At 45.6% G+C, this 14,293-nt stretch overlaps 1 protein-coding gene across 5 annotated transcripts in view; it reads right to left on the bottom strand.

Annotated features, from left to right (window-relative positions):
- Positions 1–4,028: 4,028 nt before the first annotated feature.
- Positions 4,029–14,293, bottom strand: part of LOC120035005 (autism susceptibility gene 2 protein-like) — a 394,702-nt gene continuing 384,437 nt past the window's right edge. For 3 of the 5 annotated variants that reach the window (XM_038981784.1, XM_038982016.1, XM_038982063.1), the window contains 6 exons: positions 13,668–13,739; positions 12,885–13,017; positions 11,542–11,625; positions 7,872–7,955; positions 6,773–7,049; positions 4,029–6,596 (listed from right to left, as the gene is read on the bottom strand). In XM_038981784.1, coding sequence (XP_038837712.1) covers positions 5,240–6,596; positions 6,773–7,049; positions 7,872–7,955; positions 11,542–11,625; positions 12,885–13,017; positions 13,668–13,739 — 2,007 coding nt within the window. In that variant the 3' untranslated portion in view covers positions 4,029–5,239. The remainder of the gene's footprint in view (positions 6,597–6,772; positions 7,050–7,871; positions 7,956–11,541; positions 11,626–12,884; positions 13,018–13,667; positions 13,740–14,293) is intronic. The other 2 variants (XM_038981936.1, XM_038981858.1) reach the window with 2 other exon arrangements.

Raw genomic sequence — 14,293 nt, 5'->3', positions numbered from 1 at the left:
ATTTTAAAAAGTCTAATAAATCCATTTAATATAGCCTACACCTTCACAATAAATGCATTATTTATTTTAAGCAGGTCTAAAGAAACATTATGATATGAAGAAAATGTAGCCCATTTAAGAACAGAATAGTCGTCCTTATGTTAGATCCTGATCTGGCTATGCCATATAGCTGTGGGCTACACTAGTTTAACTGGGCAACAACAAATTCAATCCCTTTTAGGCAACTTCCTGGACAAAACGTTTCACTGCAATAGTGAAGGTTTAAACTTGGCAGTAGAAAGACTAAATAGTGTTTGAATGGCACCGGAGGAGATGGCTGCATTTTTACGGGCTCCTAACCAATTGTGCTATTGTGTTTTTTCGCTTTATTTGTAACTTATTTTGTACATAATGTTTCTTCCACCATCTCTTATGACCGAAAAAAGAGCTTTTGGATATCAGGACAGCGATTACTCACCTCGTACTGGACGAAGATTTTTTCTTTAATGAGTCGGATTTGAAGGATTTACTTCAGACACCGGACAAGGCCCAAATCCTCATCATTCACATGAAAAAGAGATGGAGATATCAGAGACGTAGGTCGGGGCGCCTCTACCATCAGTCCTATTAACCAACATGCAATCATTGGATAATAAAATGGATGAGCTCCGATCAAGACTAACCTACCAATGGGACATTAAAAACTGTAATATCTTATGTTTCACCGAGTCGTGGCTGAACGACGACATGGATAACATACAGCTGGCTGGGTTTTCTGTGTATCGGCAAGATAGAACAGCTGCCTCCGGTAAGACAAGGGGTGATGGTCTGTGTCTATTTGTAAATAACAGCTGGTGCAGGAAATCTAATGTTAAGGAAGACTCAAAGTTTTGCTCGCCTGAGGTAGAGTATCTCATGATAAGCTGTAGACCACACTATTTACCAAGAGAGTTTTCATCTATATTTTTCATAGCTGTTTATTTACCACAAACCGATGCTGGCACAAAGACCGCACTCAACAAGCTGTATAAGCCAATAAACAAACAAGAAAATGGTCATACAGAGGCGGCGCTCCTAGTCTCCGGGGACTTTAATGCAGGGAAACTTAAATCTGTTTTACCTCATTTCTACCAGCATGTCACATGTGCAACCAGAGAAAAAAAAAACTCTAGACCACCTTTACTTCACACACAGAATGCTCTCCCTCGCCCTCCTTTTGGCAAATCTGACCATAACTCTATCCTCCTGATTCCTGCTTACAAGAAAAAACAGAATCAGGAAGTACCAGTGACTCGATAATACGGAAGTGGTCAGATGATGCAGATGCTAAGCTAAGGGACTTTTTTGCTAGCACAGACTGGAATATGTTTTGGGATTCTTCCGATGACATTGAGGAGTACACCACATCAGTCACTGGCTTCATCAATAAGTGCATCAATGACGTTATCCCCACAGTGACCGTACGTACATACCCCAACCAGAAGCCATGGATTACACATGCAACATTCGCACTGAGCTAAAGGGTAGAGCTGCCGCTTTCAAGGAGCGGGACTCTAACACGGACGCTTATAAGAAATCGTGCTATGCCCTCCGACGAACCATTAAACAGGCAAAGCATCAATACAGGACTAAGATTGAATCGTACTACACCGGCTCCGACACTCGTTGGATGTGGCAGGGCTTGCAAACTATTACGGACTACAAAGGGAAGCATAGCCGTGAGCTGCCCAGTGACACAAGCCTACCAGATGAGCTAAATGACTTCTTTGCTCGCTTCGAGGCAAGCAACACTGAAGAATGTATGAGCGCACCAGCTGTTCCGGACGACTGTGTGATCACGCTCTCCGTAGCCGATGTGAGTAAGACCTTTAAACAGGTCAACATTCACAAGGCCGCTGGGCCAGACGGATTACCAGGATGTGTACTCCGACCATGCGCTGACCAACTGGCAAGTGTCTTCACTGACATTTTCAACCTGTCCCTGACTGAGTCTGTAATACTAACATGTTTCAAGCAGACCACCATAGTTCCTGTGCCCAAGAACACCAAGGTAACCTGCCTAAATGACTACCGACTCATAGCACTCACGTCTGTAGCCATGAAGTGCTTTGAAAGGCTCGTCATGGCTCACATCAACACCATTATCCCAGAAACCCTAGACCCACTCCAAGTTGCATACTGCCCCAATAGATCCACAGATGACATAATTTCTATTGCACTCCACACTGTCCTGTCCCACTTGGACAAAAGGAACACCTACTTGAGAACGCGATTCATTGACTACAGCTCAGCATTCAACACCATAGTGCCCTCAAAGCTCATCAATAAGCTAAGGACCCTGGGACTAAACACCTAAATCTGCAATTGGATCCTGGACTTCATGACGGGCCGTCCCCAGGTGGTAAGGGTAGGTAACGACACATCTGCCACGCTGATCCTCAACATGGGGGCCCCTCAAGGGTGCGTCTTCAGTCCCCTCCTGTACTCCCTGTTCATCCATGACTGCACGGCCAAACATGACTGCAACACCATCATTACGTTTGCAGACGACACAACAGTGGTAGGCCTGGTTACCGACAACAATGAGACTATAGGGAGGAGGTCAGAGACCTGGTAGTGTGGTGCCAGGATAACAACCTCTCCCTCAACGTGATCAAGACAAATGAGTTGATCGTGGACTACAGGAAAAGGAGGGCGGAGCACGTCCCCATTCTCATCCACGGAGCTGTAGTGGAGCGGGTTGAGAGCACCAAGTTCCTTGGTGTCTATAAGAAGAAAGGAAAAAATAAATAAAACAAACAAGAAAAATTGAAAAAGAACAAATAATTAAAGACAACAATAAAATCACAGTAGCCAGGCTATATACAGGGGGTACTGCTACTATTGAGAGGACGCCATAGGCAGACCTGGCTCTCGAGAGAAGACTGGCTACTTGCCATCTGCCCACAAAATGAGGTGGAAACTGAGCTGCACTTCCTAACCTCCTACCAAATGTATGACCATATTAGAGACACGGTATTCCCTCAGATTACACAGACCCACAAAAAAACAAAAACATTTTGATACACTCCCATTTCTATTAGGTGAAATACCAGTGTGCTTTCATAGCAGCAAGATTTGTGACCTGTTGCCACTAGAAAAGGGCAACCAGTGAAGCACAAACACCATTATAAAAACAATCTATATCTATCCCTTTCGTACTTCAACTATTTGCACATTGCTACAACACCGTATATAGCCTTAATATAACATTTGAAATCTCTATTATTTTGAAACTTTTGTGTATGCAATGTTTACTGTTCATTTTGTATTGTTTATTTCACTTTTGATTATTATCTATTCCACTTGCTTTGAATTTAATTGAATTGAGAGAGAAAGGCCATCGTCGATAACGGGACGGGGCGTCTATGTCCCTCTCCTCGGACCACTCCAGAGGACCTTCCGGCTTCATTAGCGAAACAGATGAGTGTGGGGATAGGAGGTGAGAGAAGGAGGGGGGAGAAAGGGGAGAGTGATCAGGGGAGAGCGGCCCGCCTCTCCTCTAACATCCGATAGCCTGCTGCCTCCCTCCCTGGCATTGCTCCTCTTAATGAGTCCAGGCCGCAGGTCAATACTCCGCTCGGCCTCCAGTCAATAGTGGTTAGCTGCAACACAAACACTAAAAATCTGCTTTCTTACAAAATCAATGTCCTATTAGTCCCACCCTCTATTGCCTTTCCTCTCCCCAAACCCATCGATCCCCCAGGAGAGCTGTGAGAGCCCTGCAGCTAATCCCTGTGAGATGACTGTCAAATGTTCAGAAGAACAGAACCCCCCCTTGGCTTTAGATACTTGGCTACTGCACTGTATTTCATTTAGGATTTGTTAGAAATTTGCTAAATGAAATGAACAAGCTAAGATACTGGCAGTATTGGCAAATCTATGAAAAACTGTTTCCTTCAGTGATTTGTGTATTATTGTTATGTCACCATTTTACATTTAGAAGGGGTTAACATCCAGTAACCCTGGTTTCAGAGAATGATCCTGAATGTGAATAAAAAGCGATATAATGCAGGTATTAGGTCCAAACTTTATTCCGTACATGAATGTTCGTTTTCATTTTTTTGCACGCCTAAAACTCTACTTGTTTTGTATACAAGTCTAAGAAAAACAACTGCACAACACCACAACGGTCGACAGAGAAAGTCCTATTGCCGCCCAATCAAACGTGTCTTCCTTTGCTGTCACTGGGGCTGTATTGTAAGCTTCTGGTACAGTTTATCTGTAACCAGGAAGTCTGTAGGTTTAATTCCATGTCCCCTGATTGGAAAGAAAAACATGTTGAGTTAATCCAAGTTCCTCTCACAGAATCAACATTATCCAACAGTCCATTCCATTCCAGGTGGCTCTCCATCGGGGTGCTCAGTGCCTCTTTGCATAGATTGCAGAAGATCATTCCAGGCCCCCTTCTGATGCCCGCCCTCCTTCCCTCCCATTGGACAGGCTCGTCTGTTACCATGGTTTACAACCGGGAAGTGGTTCTGTTTTGATTTCATTTGTTTTTCTAGAAACATTTAAAAAGCCTAATAAATTTACATTGTCATTTTTTTTTATACACTAATTCTTCTTTACAGAGACCGAACAAAGACCTCGTAATATATATTTGTCTGCATATCTCAAAGGCAAAACAAATAAAATGCAACAAATCTTTAATGTAACTTTGTACATGATCATTTATGAATATTTTCAGGTACCATGAGGTTAAATTACTGGGTAAAAACTGTGGAGCGTCATCCACTGTGGAGCATCATCCACTGTGGAGCATCATCATGGACTGGGATAAATATTGAAAATAATTGACTAATGCACAAAATACAAATTCATAAAAATGATGTCTATACATGGAACAAGGATAGGAAATGTACAAACTAATTTCAATCAGAATCTCTCTTTTCAATCAGAATCTCACTTTTCACGGAAAAATCAACAAAAGGTTTTGGATTAATATATTAATATCAAATTTTAAGTCGGAAACTAACATACACATACTTTTTGATTCGTGTTCTTCTAACCAACATTCTCATCAGCCTGTCCATATAAAATAAAAGCATGTCATGTGCTTCTTCACCCTTACAAATCTTTACTTTGTACAATCATACTGTTTTCTCTTTTACTTATGCCTTTCTCCATTGAAAAGCAGTGCATCTTGTTCTCTCTAGTAGGTTCCAAATTGGGGAGTGCGCCTTTTTAAGCATTCACGTCCTTTGTCTGTTATGTTAAGCTACCGTGCCTCCACTTCTTTGGGGTTGCGGGAGGGGGAGTAATCTCGGGGGTCCTGGGTGGTGAGGGGGGTAGTCCTTCTGGGGGAGGCTGCTCTGGTGCTGCCCGCAGACACTAGGGGAGGGGGGGCGCTAAGGGCAGCGGTGGGGGGCGTCCGGTTTAGCAGGCCGTTGTGTCCGGTGGAGGGGCTGAGTCTGGGGTAGGGCATGCCGCCCAGGTGGGGCATGAAGGGGGGCATGTGTGGCAGGTGTCCCTCCATGGGGGACTGGTGCAGCTGGTGGAGCCGTGCTCGGTCCAGCTCCTCCCTCAGGTGCTGGCGCTCTCTTTCCTCTGCCTGTTGCCTCATCCTCTCGTGCTCCCGCCGTACCTCCAGCATGTGCTCATGGTGGGAGTAGTCGTGTGCCTCTCTCTCCCGGTAAGCCCGCTCCTGCTCGTACATGCTGGGGAAGCGCTGGGCCTGCTCAGCCCTCAGCTGAAAGTCCATCCTGCGCTGCAGGTCCAGGTTGCGGTAGGCCTCCCTCAGTGGGTCCCAAGGGAAGGCTTGGTGGGGCATCCGGTCCCTCCCTGCAGCAGCAGCCAGGGGGCTCACCCCCATAAAGGGAGCCATGCGGGCCCGGTCCAGCACGTTGAGACTGCCCATCTGGTGCATGGCGCTCATGGAGAGGGGCAGGGAGTGGGCCATGTGCACCCCGTGCAGGGAGCCGTGGGTGGGCAAGTCACTGCAGCGTGGGGAGGGGGGAGGAGGCTGCTGGGACAGAGGAGGGTGGTGGTGGTGGTGGTGGTGGTGACCGGGCTGGGGAGGTGGAGGAGGTAGAGGCTGAGGAGGAGGAACAGGCTGAGGGGCAGGCTCGGAGCTCACCACCATCACCTCCTGGTCCTCTTTGCGCTCCTCCTTGATCTTCATGTCGTTCTTCACCTTGTGCAGCAGCAGGTCCCCCCCAGAGGACGGAGGACCCTCCTTCCTGTCCCTGTCCCCGTCCTTGAGTAGAGTGGGTGGGGGACCACCAGCCATCTTCATTCCTGTCTCAGATAGGACAGCCTTGGGGTAGGGAGAGGGCGTGCGGTGGGCTGGTTTGATGGAGTCCTCTGACGAGCGTCTGTCTCTGTCGGTCACCTCCTTCCCTCCTCCAGGGGAGCGGCTCTCCTTCACCTTGACGTCCACCAGAATGGCTGCCTCTCGGTGGCGCTCCACGAGCTCCTTCTCGGCCTCCCGGACTCGATCCACACTGGCGCTGTGGTGGCGACCAGAGTCACTGGAGTTCTGGCTGTTAGAGCGGATCAGGCTGCTGATCTGGTAGCTGGTTTGGGCCGACGCAGGGGATGAACGGTTCGAGTGACGGTTACGATCAATTGAATCTCTGTGAGGGACACAAACAAAATAAAAATATGCATTTATCAGAAGTGTAGAAGGGTGGAAATAGTTTTGGGGGGGGAAATATGTGTGCATGAAAATGTGTATTCAAATAACACAACAATTTGTGTTACTTACAACTAATGGAAATGATTCGGAGTTGTACTCATATAGAATACACACCTGTCTTTATCCTTCTCCTCCTTGCTGATGGATGAATCCCTTTTCTCCCGTTCTCTCTCCCGTTCTCTCTCCCTCTCCCGTTCCCTCTCTCGTTCTCTCTCTCGCTCGTGGCTGTTGACTGAGTTGCTGCGCTCCGTGTCTGCAGACTTGGGCCACTGCGGCGGGGTGGGGAAGGAGGGTGGGGTCCGGTGGAGCCTGTTCCAGGTATCGTGGTGGGGGCTGCCGAAGCCTGGCAGGCCCCCTGGGCCCTCTTTATGGCCAAAGATACTGTTGGAGCCTTAAGGAGAGGAGACATGGGGAAAAGAGCGTGAGCAAAACAAACTAAACCCCCTCCTGGACACAGAACATCAGATGAAGAGACTGAAGACGAGGAAATAAAGAAAATCTACACAAAAGCAACTTTGTCTTTGTCCTGAGGGTTCTGAGCGGTCTCTTGCTGCAAAGAGCTCTTTTACAAAGACTGGCAAGGTTAATGGCTTTCCCCTTTGCGCTTCTTGTGTGCTTGGACCAAGGGCCCTACTCTGCTCTGCTCCCCAATTCACTCCTCATTCTCAGGGCCTTTTTACTGGATAGGGGAGTGGATGGGGGGGTAATCAATTTCCCTCTGGGGGTGAGGGTTGTGAAAAGCCAGGGAGACCTTAGCATTCCATAGCGTGTCTATTTCACTGACATCCATTTCGCTACAGGGGAAATGATTTGGCAGGGGAGAATATGAGAGAGATGGAGAGGAAGAGGGAGAGAGAGAGAGGGAGAGAGGGAGAGTCCTCCACAGTGGCGATGAGGGGGCTTGTAGAATAATTAATACATGAATAGCAACCAAACAGCAAGCCTGTGAGTGCTGTGTGCGTTGGCAGTGTTGCTGTCAGATTGAAGCCAAGCTACTGGGGAGGGGGGAGAGCAGGGGGGAGAGAGAGAGCTGTGCTGTTCTGCTGCTGTGCTGCCTGCCTTTTTGCTCCTCCCTGTGCTAGTTTTATTTTGGCATTTGATGCAGCGCTAAGTGCCTTGATTTCTTTCCTTCCTGGCCCTTCCCTGTGGTCTAAAGCTGAGCTGCGCTGTGTCTGGCCGTGGGGGGCGGGGGGGGGGGGGGGGCGGCGCTTACCAAGCGAGGGGTTGCCTAATCCTCCGAAGGCACTGGTTGAAAGGTTGCCGAGGCCGCCAAAGGTACTGGAGCGACTGAAAGGATCTGCAAAATGCCAAACAGGGATTAGCTGAGCTGGCTGGAGGAGCCCGACCACTCGTTCCACTCGGCTTTTCTCTTACAAGCGGAGCTCTGTGTTTTCTAGCGCTGCCATACTACTTCCTCTAATCCTACTGTATGTAGCTAGCTAGCGAGGCTGGCTGCCTGCTCTGGCCACTCATGCCTCTTGGACACTGGATTTACTCCCACACTGTCCGTAATGGAGCGGAAAGCCTTTGATCTCTGATCCTGATGCTAGGGAGTATGATGGGGTATAGGTTGGAGCTGGACAACAAATGGAAAGGGGATTTGATATGTGCAATGTGCCATACTAGTCTGGAGTCTGGACAGTCAGGCACATAGCTGCTTGAAAGGAGAATGTTTGTCTACTAGTTTTTACAGAGGCTTCAGTGTTTCATGCTTCCATTTTAACCTGTACACTCTGAGAAAAAAATGATCTACCTAAAACCATGGGGATCTTCGGCTGTACCTGTAGGAGAACCCTTTTTGAATCCAGGTTCAAGGGTTGTTAAAGGGTTCTTCGTTGGGTGAAAAAGGTTCCGCTTGGATTCAAAACAGGGTTCCAACCCGAATAAACCTTTATCATTCTACGTAGAGCTTTTAACGTAGAGCTTTTAACTAAGTGCCTTAGTTAAACCTGGTCACAGTTTACATGGAACTAAAAATGGAAAGGTATGCATACCTACCGGAGGAATCAGGAGACAACATTATCAATATTTCAAGATTGAGGAAGACTGTCAAGAAGACACAATGGAAAACTACTGAGGATATATCAATGCTGAATGATCCTTTAATCTAGTTTTGAAAGTCTTCCACTCTGTGGTGAATGCAATGCCACGGTTTGTCAATTTATCAGCAAACAACAGCTAGAAAATCATTCCTGCCGAGTCACACTTGAGTTCGTTCTTTGGGCAGGAATTTCACCCAAAATCTTTGAGGGGTGTAATAACATTTCCCCCCCTGTGCACCAGGTGTTTATAAACTCAAATTGGATTGACTCAAGAGCTTATCCCATGAAATCACCTTGCTGCACTGAAGCCAAACAACATCTTTGATAGGAAATACAGAAGAATACAAAAACCTCTATTTGTCTGTGTAATAGACACTTGAAGATGCTATAGAAAGAAGCCTCAAGGTAAAATTTTATATTTGCTGAGGCCATCTGCCTCTGTCCAAGACAGTATGAAATAAGACAGGAGTGTTGTGCAGTGAAAAACCTTCACTTGAACAAAGGGGCTGGAAAATAAAGTTGGGGGATTAGAAATACTACCTCAACAAGCCCAGAGTGGCCTTCCATCCACATTAGTACAGGAAGGAGGGTTATTCAAGGGTGTATTTTATGAATCACAGGGGGAGGGCTCTCTATACACAGCCCGAAAGTAAAATTCAGTGCAAGAAATGGAGCAATAGGATGACCTCACTAGCTAACTAAGGACCTCTAAATGCCGATTATAACCTTCAAGTGAACTTCGTTTCCAATCAACAAAGGGCTATGTTATCAAATGATGCCGTAGTAGGGTTGCAAAACTACTGGTTATTTACCAAAGTTACCGGGACTTTCAGTAATTTTGGTAATTAACAGGTAATCTATGGCAATCTATGGTAACTTTGGCAATTTATACTTCAATAACTGAAAAAATATATATTAATATATAGTATTTGTTTTTTATCCGTGTCCATATTGTCTTAGAGTTTCTAGTGGATAGGCCATATGGCTCAAGAGAAAATAGCCTAATTAATGAAAAAAGCATCTAATCAACAATGGCACACTTCCAACCACTGACTTGTTTCACAACTGCCACCAGTTTGTTGCCAAAACATTTACAGGGCTCTAGACTTACTTTCTTTTACTGGTGGCACTGGTGCTACCAACTTTTTCAGTTGATGGCACCAGCACATGATTTGGTTGCATAAATTTTTTACCACTGAGCGGCGATAATGATCTGACCTGAGTCCAATAATGTACCTGCATTTCATACAGAACCAGGCTAATAATAACTAGCCATCTTTTAAATTATGCCCTTGCAGTGCCAACTGAAAGCTACTGGCCCGAATGAAAACAATAGTGGCACTGGAAAGCGGATGACGCGTGCATCATTTAAATGCTAACTTTAATTTGCGGGCTGAGCAAGTAGCCTAAAGCCTATAATGACCTACATTATAACTTGACAATATCATATTTACATTGCTTGTTTGGAGGGAAAAAAATAAAACCTTTGCACAATCTCAAAAAGGCTGTTATTATTTGTGATTTTGAACAGTCACTCTACAGTTGTAGGGCCCTATAAGGAGATCACTTTTGAGGTCTAAGAACAAATCCACCCCCCAAAAAATGTGGCTGGTGTAGTTGCCCTTTAAATCAATTGTAGGGTGGCAGGTAGCCTAGCAGTTAAGAGCATTGGGCCAATAACCGAAAGGTCGCTGGTTCGAGTCCCAGAACTTACTAGGTGGAAAATCTGTCAGTGTGCCCTTGAGCAAGGCACTTAACCCTAATTGCTCTTGTAACTCGCTCTGGATAAGGGTGTCTTCTAAATGACTGAAATGTAATTGCGTGCCTAGCAAGAGACAGTGTCTTTGTAATGTACAGTGTAGGCTACATGTGATGGCAGAGTTCACTAAACAAATGCCCCGTGATTGATACAAATCATCTTGATATTATTCACTTTGCAGTCAACATTTAATTGGGAAAGCCTTTAGAAAAGTTCAATCAAACAGAGCATGATGACTGAATTGCGCAACACAACGATTCATACCCCATTTCTGTTTGAATCAAATCAAATCAAATCAAATGTATTTATATAGCCCTTCTTAAATCAGCTGATATCTCAAAGTGCTGTACAGAAACCCAGCCTAAAACCCCAAACAGCAAGCAATGCAGGTGAAGAAGCACGGTGGCTAGGAAAAACTCCCTAGAAAGGCCAAAATCTAGGAAGAAACCTAGAGAGGAACCAGGCTATGAGGGTGGCCAGTCCTCTTCTGGAATAAATCTTTTTTATTTTTTTTATTTTTAATAAAGGCGAATTGTGAACCAAAATCTAACGCGACTTGCACCTTAGAGACCAATAAAAAATTGGTGTTGCACTGGGTCACAAATGCAAGTGTTTTGGTCCCAGTTTTGAGCTTTGATTTACAGCAAAAACATATTGACATAGTAAAATAAATAAAAGTGTGTAAAAAATGATATTTCATGCTGAAAGTCTCATATTAAACAGCAGTAAGTTGATGATTTATAGTTAGGATAATGTTTCACAGCGTTGTCATTCTATTAATACATTTTCTTTCATCTTATTTGATTATTTTACATATTTCTAAATGTAATAAGGCCACACAAAGGGCCAGAGATAATTCCAGTACCCAAAAAGGCAACCAGATATCATATGATAAAATTCCCCCGAAACTTAAAAGTTACCAAAACATTGGTCGTTTACTGGTAAACTTAGAAAGTTACCAGTAATATACCCTCCCTTCGCAACCCTATGCCCTAGTGACTGTAGAAGTATTCTCAATACGAGTGCAAAACTGTGAGAGAGGAAAAAGGAAAAAAGTGAATGTAAAATGTGGTGCTACTTACACTTACCTGCCAAGTGGGTGGGAGGCAGGAAGCCACTGTGGTGGGGGGAGGGGCCGTACGGGGAGGCGGCCGGATGGCCAGAACCTATGGGAGGAGAGAGAGGGTGAGAAACCATGTTACCTCAGTGTGTCCACTCATTTAGTAGCGCTACAGCAGCCATCTGTCACAACCTCGAACTAGGCATCTATTCAGAGGTAGGTCTGACTGAGAGGAGAGCGCCCCCAAATAAACCACCCTGAGTCAGCTCTATGGTGACCTTTAACCCTGTGACCTCTGACATGCTCCAGACATCTTTTAAATGTGGAAAGTAATCAATATTTTACAGTAGCAATGCTAATTGGATAAACATTCAAACCACCAAAAATACAGAGGATATCTGATGTTTCATAGTGGCTGGTTGAGAAAGGCTCCATAGAAATGACCATAACATTTAATAGTTTCACGTGAGCGTGTGTGTGTGGATGGGGGCGCTTTGTTATAAACAGACGTTGACCTCTCTTACAAAACGCTCTTCACCCATATATCATGAATGGTTAATGAACGAGCCAATTACAAGCCCATACACGGTGATACAATACTGCATAATTACAAGCTAAAGGGCATCCGCCTCCATGTTGCCCTTCAAGGCAGGTTCTACCCCTCAATTATCACACAGATTGTGTTCCAAATGGCACCCAGCCCTGGTCAAAAGCAGTGCACTATGTAGGGAATAGGGTGCTATTTGAGAGACACACATAGAGAAGCATCCATATTCATGTCCACATCTGACACAGTCTGGAACAACATTTACAACAACAGCACTTCAACTAGGGTCAGCTGTTGCCTGACGCCTCAAAGTGAGTTCTTCCGCTGCTCTATGTTCGCTACATGCTTCAGTCTGAGACCTTGAAGTCGTTTGTGGTGACGTCCAAATGAGGGGTGTTGTACAAAACAAAGTCATCAGATGTCGGATCGTCTCTAACCAATCGGAGTAACCAAGCCAATGACGACGTTTCAAAATGCCGCTCGACCCATGTGTTCTGGCTCTGGCCCGACCCATCGGTTTCTGGGACACATCAGAACGGTTCGAACGTGTTTGCGTTCCACAAATCATTGGGGAGGTACTCAGATCCAGAGTCACGAACCTTCGCGGGCGTGGCGTAGCGTTTGGCCAGAGCAAGGGGTCAGCTGTAGGTAAAGGAGAATAGAATACAACCATAGCCGTGGGAAGTAGAGGTGCTGAGGGTGCTGCAGCACGTCTGTAGCGCGATCCCCACAAAATGGTCTGCACCCTCCCTCCTCCGTCCACAAAAAATTCCTTCTGTGCCCTGTGCTGGGTGGCTGACGATGAACCCTGTACTGACCTGTGGAGGAGAACATGGGTCGTGCCAGGTCGTGGGTGTAGGGGAACCCAGGAAACACCCCCGGGGCGGGGGGACGACTGAACAGGTCCAGCTTTCCATTCATGTCCAGTTTGTGAGGGTCTACCTGCATCTGCTGTTAGCAAGAGGGAGGGGGGTGGCAGAGGGGGAGAGAGAGAGAGAGAGAGAGAGAGAGAGAGAGAGAGAGAGAGAGAGAGAGCGAGAGAGAGAGAGAGAACACAAAGGAGGTGAAATAAAAAATATAAAGAAAAGATAGGAGGAGGAAGAAAAGAAACAGAGGAACTGTCAGTGTTTGCATATGTAAGTAATTAACAATAATTGATGCCAGCACTGTCATAGCTCAAGGAGGGACTTGTAATCTGCTATAATCAGTAATATAATCACTGTGTGAGATCAGAGAGGGGTGACAACATATATAATGCCACTAGATCCCCAACACATACTGTGCCATAACAACATCAGTGTAAGCTGATTAGGCCCACTAAACCCCATGAGGACAGGGTGCCTATGACAGTGACACCATGACAGAGACAACAGGAGTTTTCCAAGCCACAACCAAAATGGCCGCTGCTTAACTAGATACAGAAAAATAGGAATCCTCTGGAAAGGAAAACACAGCCCTTCCCCCCCTTCCCCTGACCTCCTTATGCCACCCAAGATACAGACAGAAACACACACACGTGCACACACACACGTGCGCACACACACGCACACACGCACGCACGCACACACACACACACACACAGACAGAGACAGCTGGCCCACCTTCATCTTCTGCTGATGGTGGTAGATCTGCCAGGCAATCTGGACGTGCACCGCACACCACTTGCCAGGTTTCTGGAAATACGCAAAAGACTCGAGGTCAGACCCAAAACCTCAATGCTATGACACAATGATAATGTAGAATTTACTCAATGTTATGACATGATGGTACTGTAGAATTTACTCAATGTTATGACACGACGGTACTGTAGAATTTACTCAATGTTATGACACGACGGTACTGTAGAATTTACTCAATGTTATGACACGACGGTACTGTAGAATTTACTCAATGTTATGACACGACGGTGCTGTAGAATTTACTCAATGTTATGACACGACGGTGCTGTAGAATTTACTCAATGTTATGACACGATGGTACTGTAGAATTTACTCAATGTTATGACACGATGGTACTGTAGAATTTAATCAATGTTATGACACGACGGTACTGTAGAATTTACTCAATGTTATGACCCGATGGTACTGTAGAATTTACTCAATGTTATGACATGATGGTACTGTAGAATTTACTCAATGTTATGACACGATGGTACTGTAGAATTTACTCAATGTTATGACCCGATGGTACTGTAGAATATACTCAATGTTATGACCCGATGGTACTG

The sequence above is a fragment of the Salvelinus namaycush genome, chromosome 1 (genome assembly GCF_016432855.1).
Source record: "Salvelinus namaycush isolate Seneca chromosome 1, SaNama_1.0, whole genome shotgun sequence".
In the NCBI taxonomy this organism is placed as follows: Eukaryota; Metazoa; Chordata; class Actinopteri; order Salmoniformes; family Salmonidae; genus Salvelinus; species Salvelinus namaycush.
This window is presented reverse-complemented; position numbering and strand designations above follow the sequence as displayed.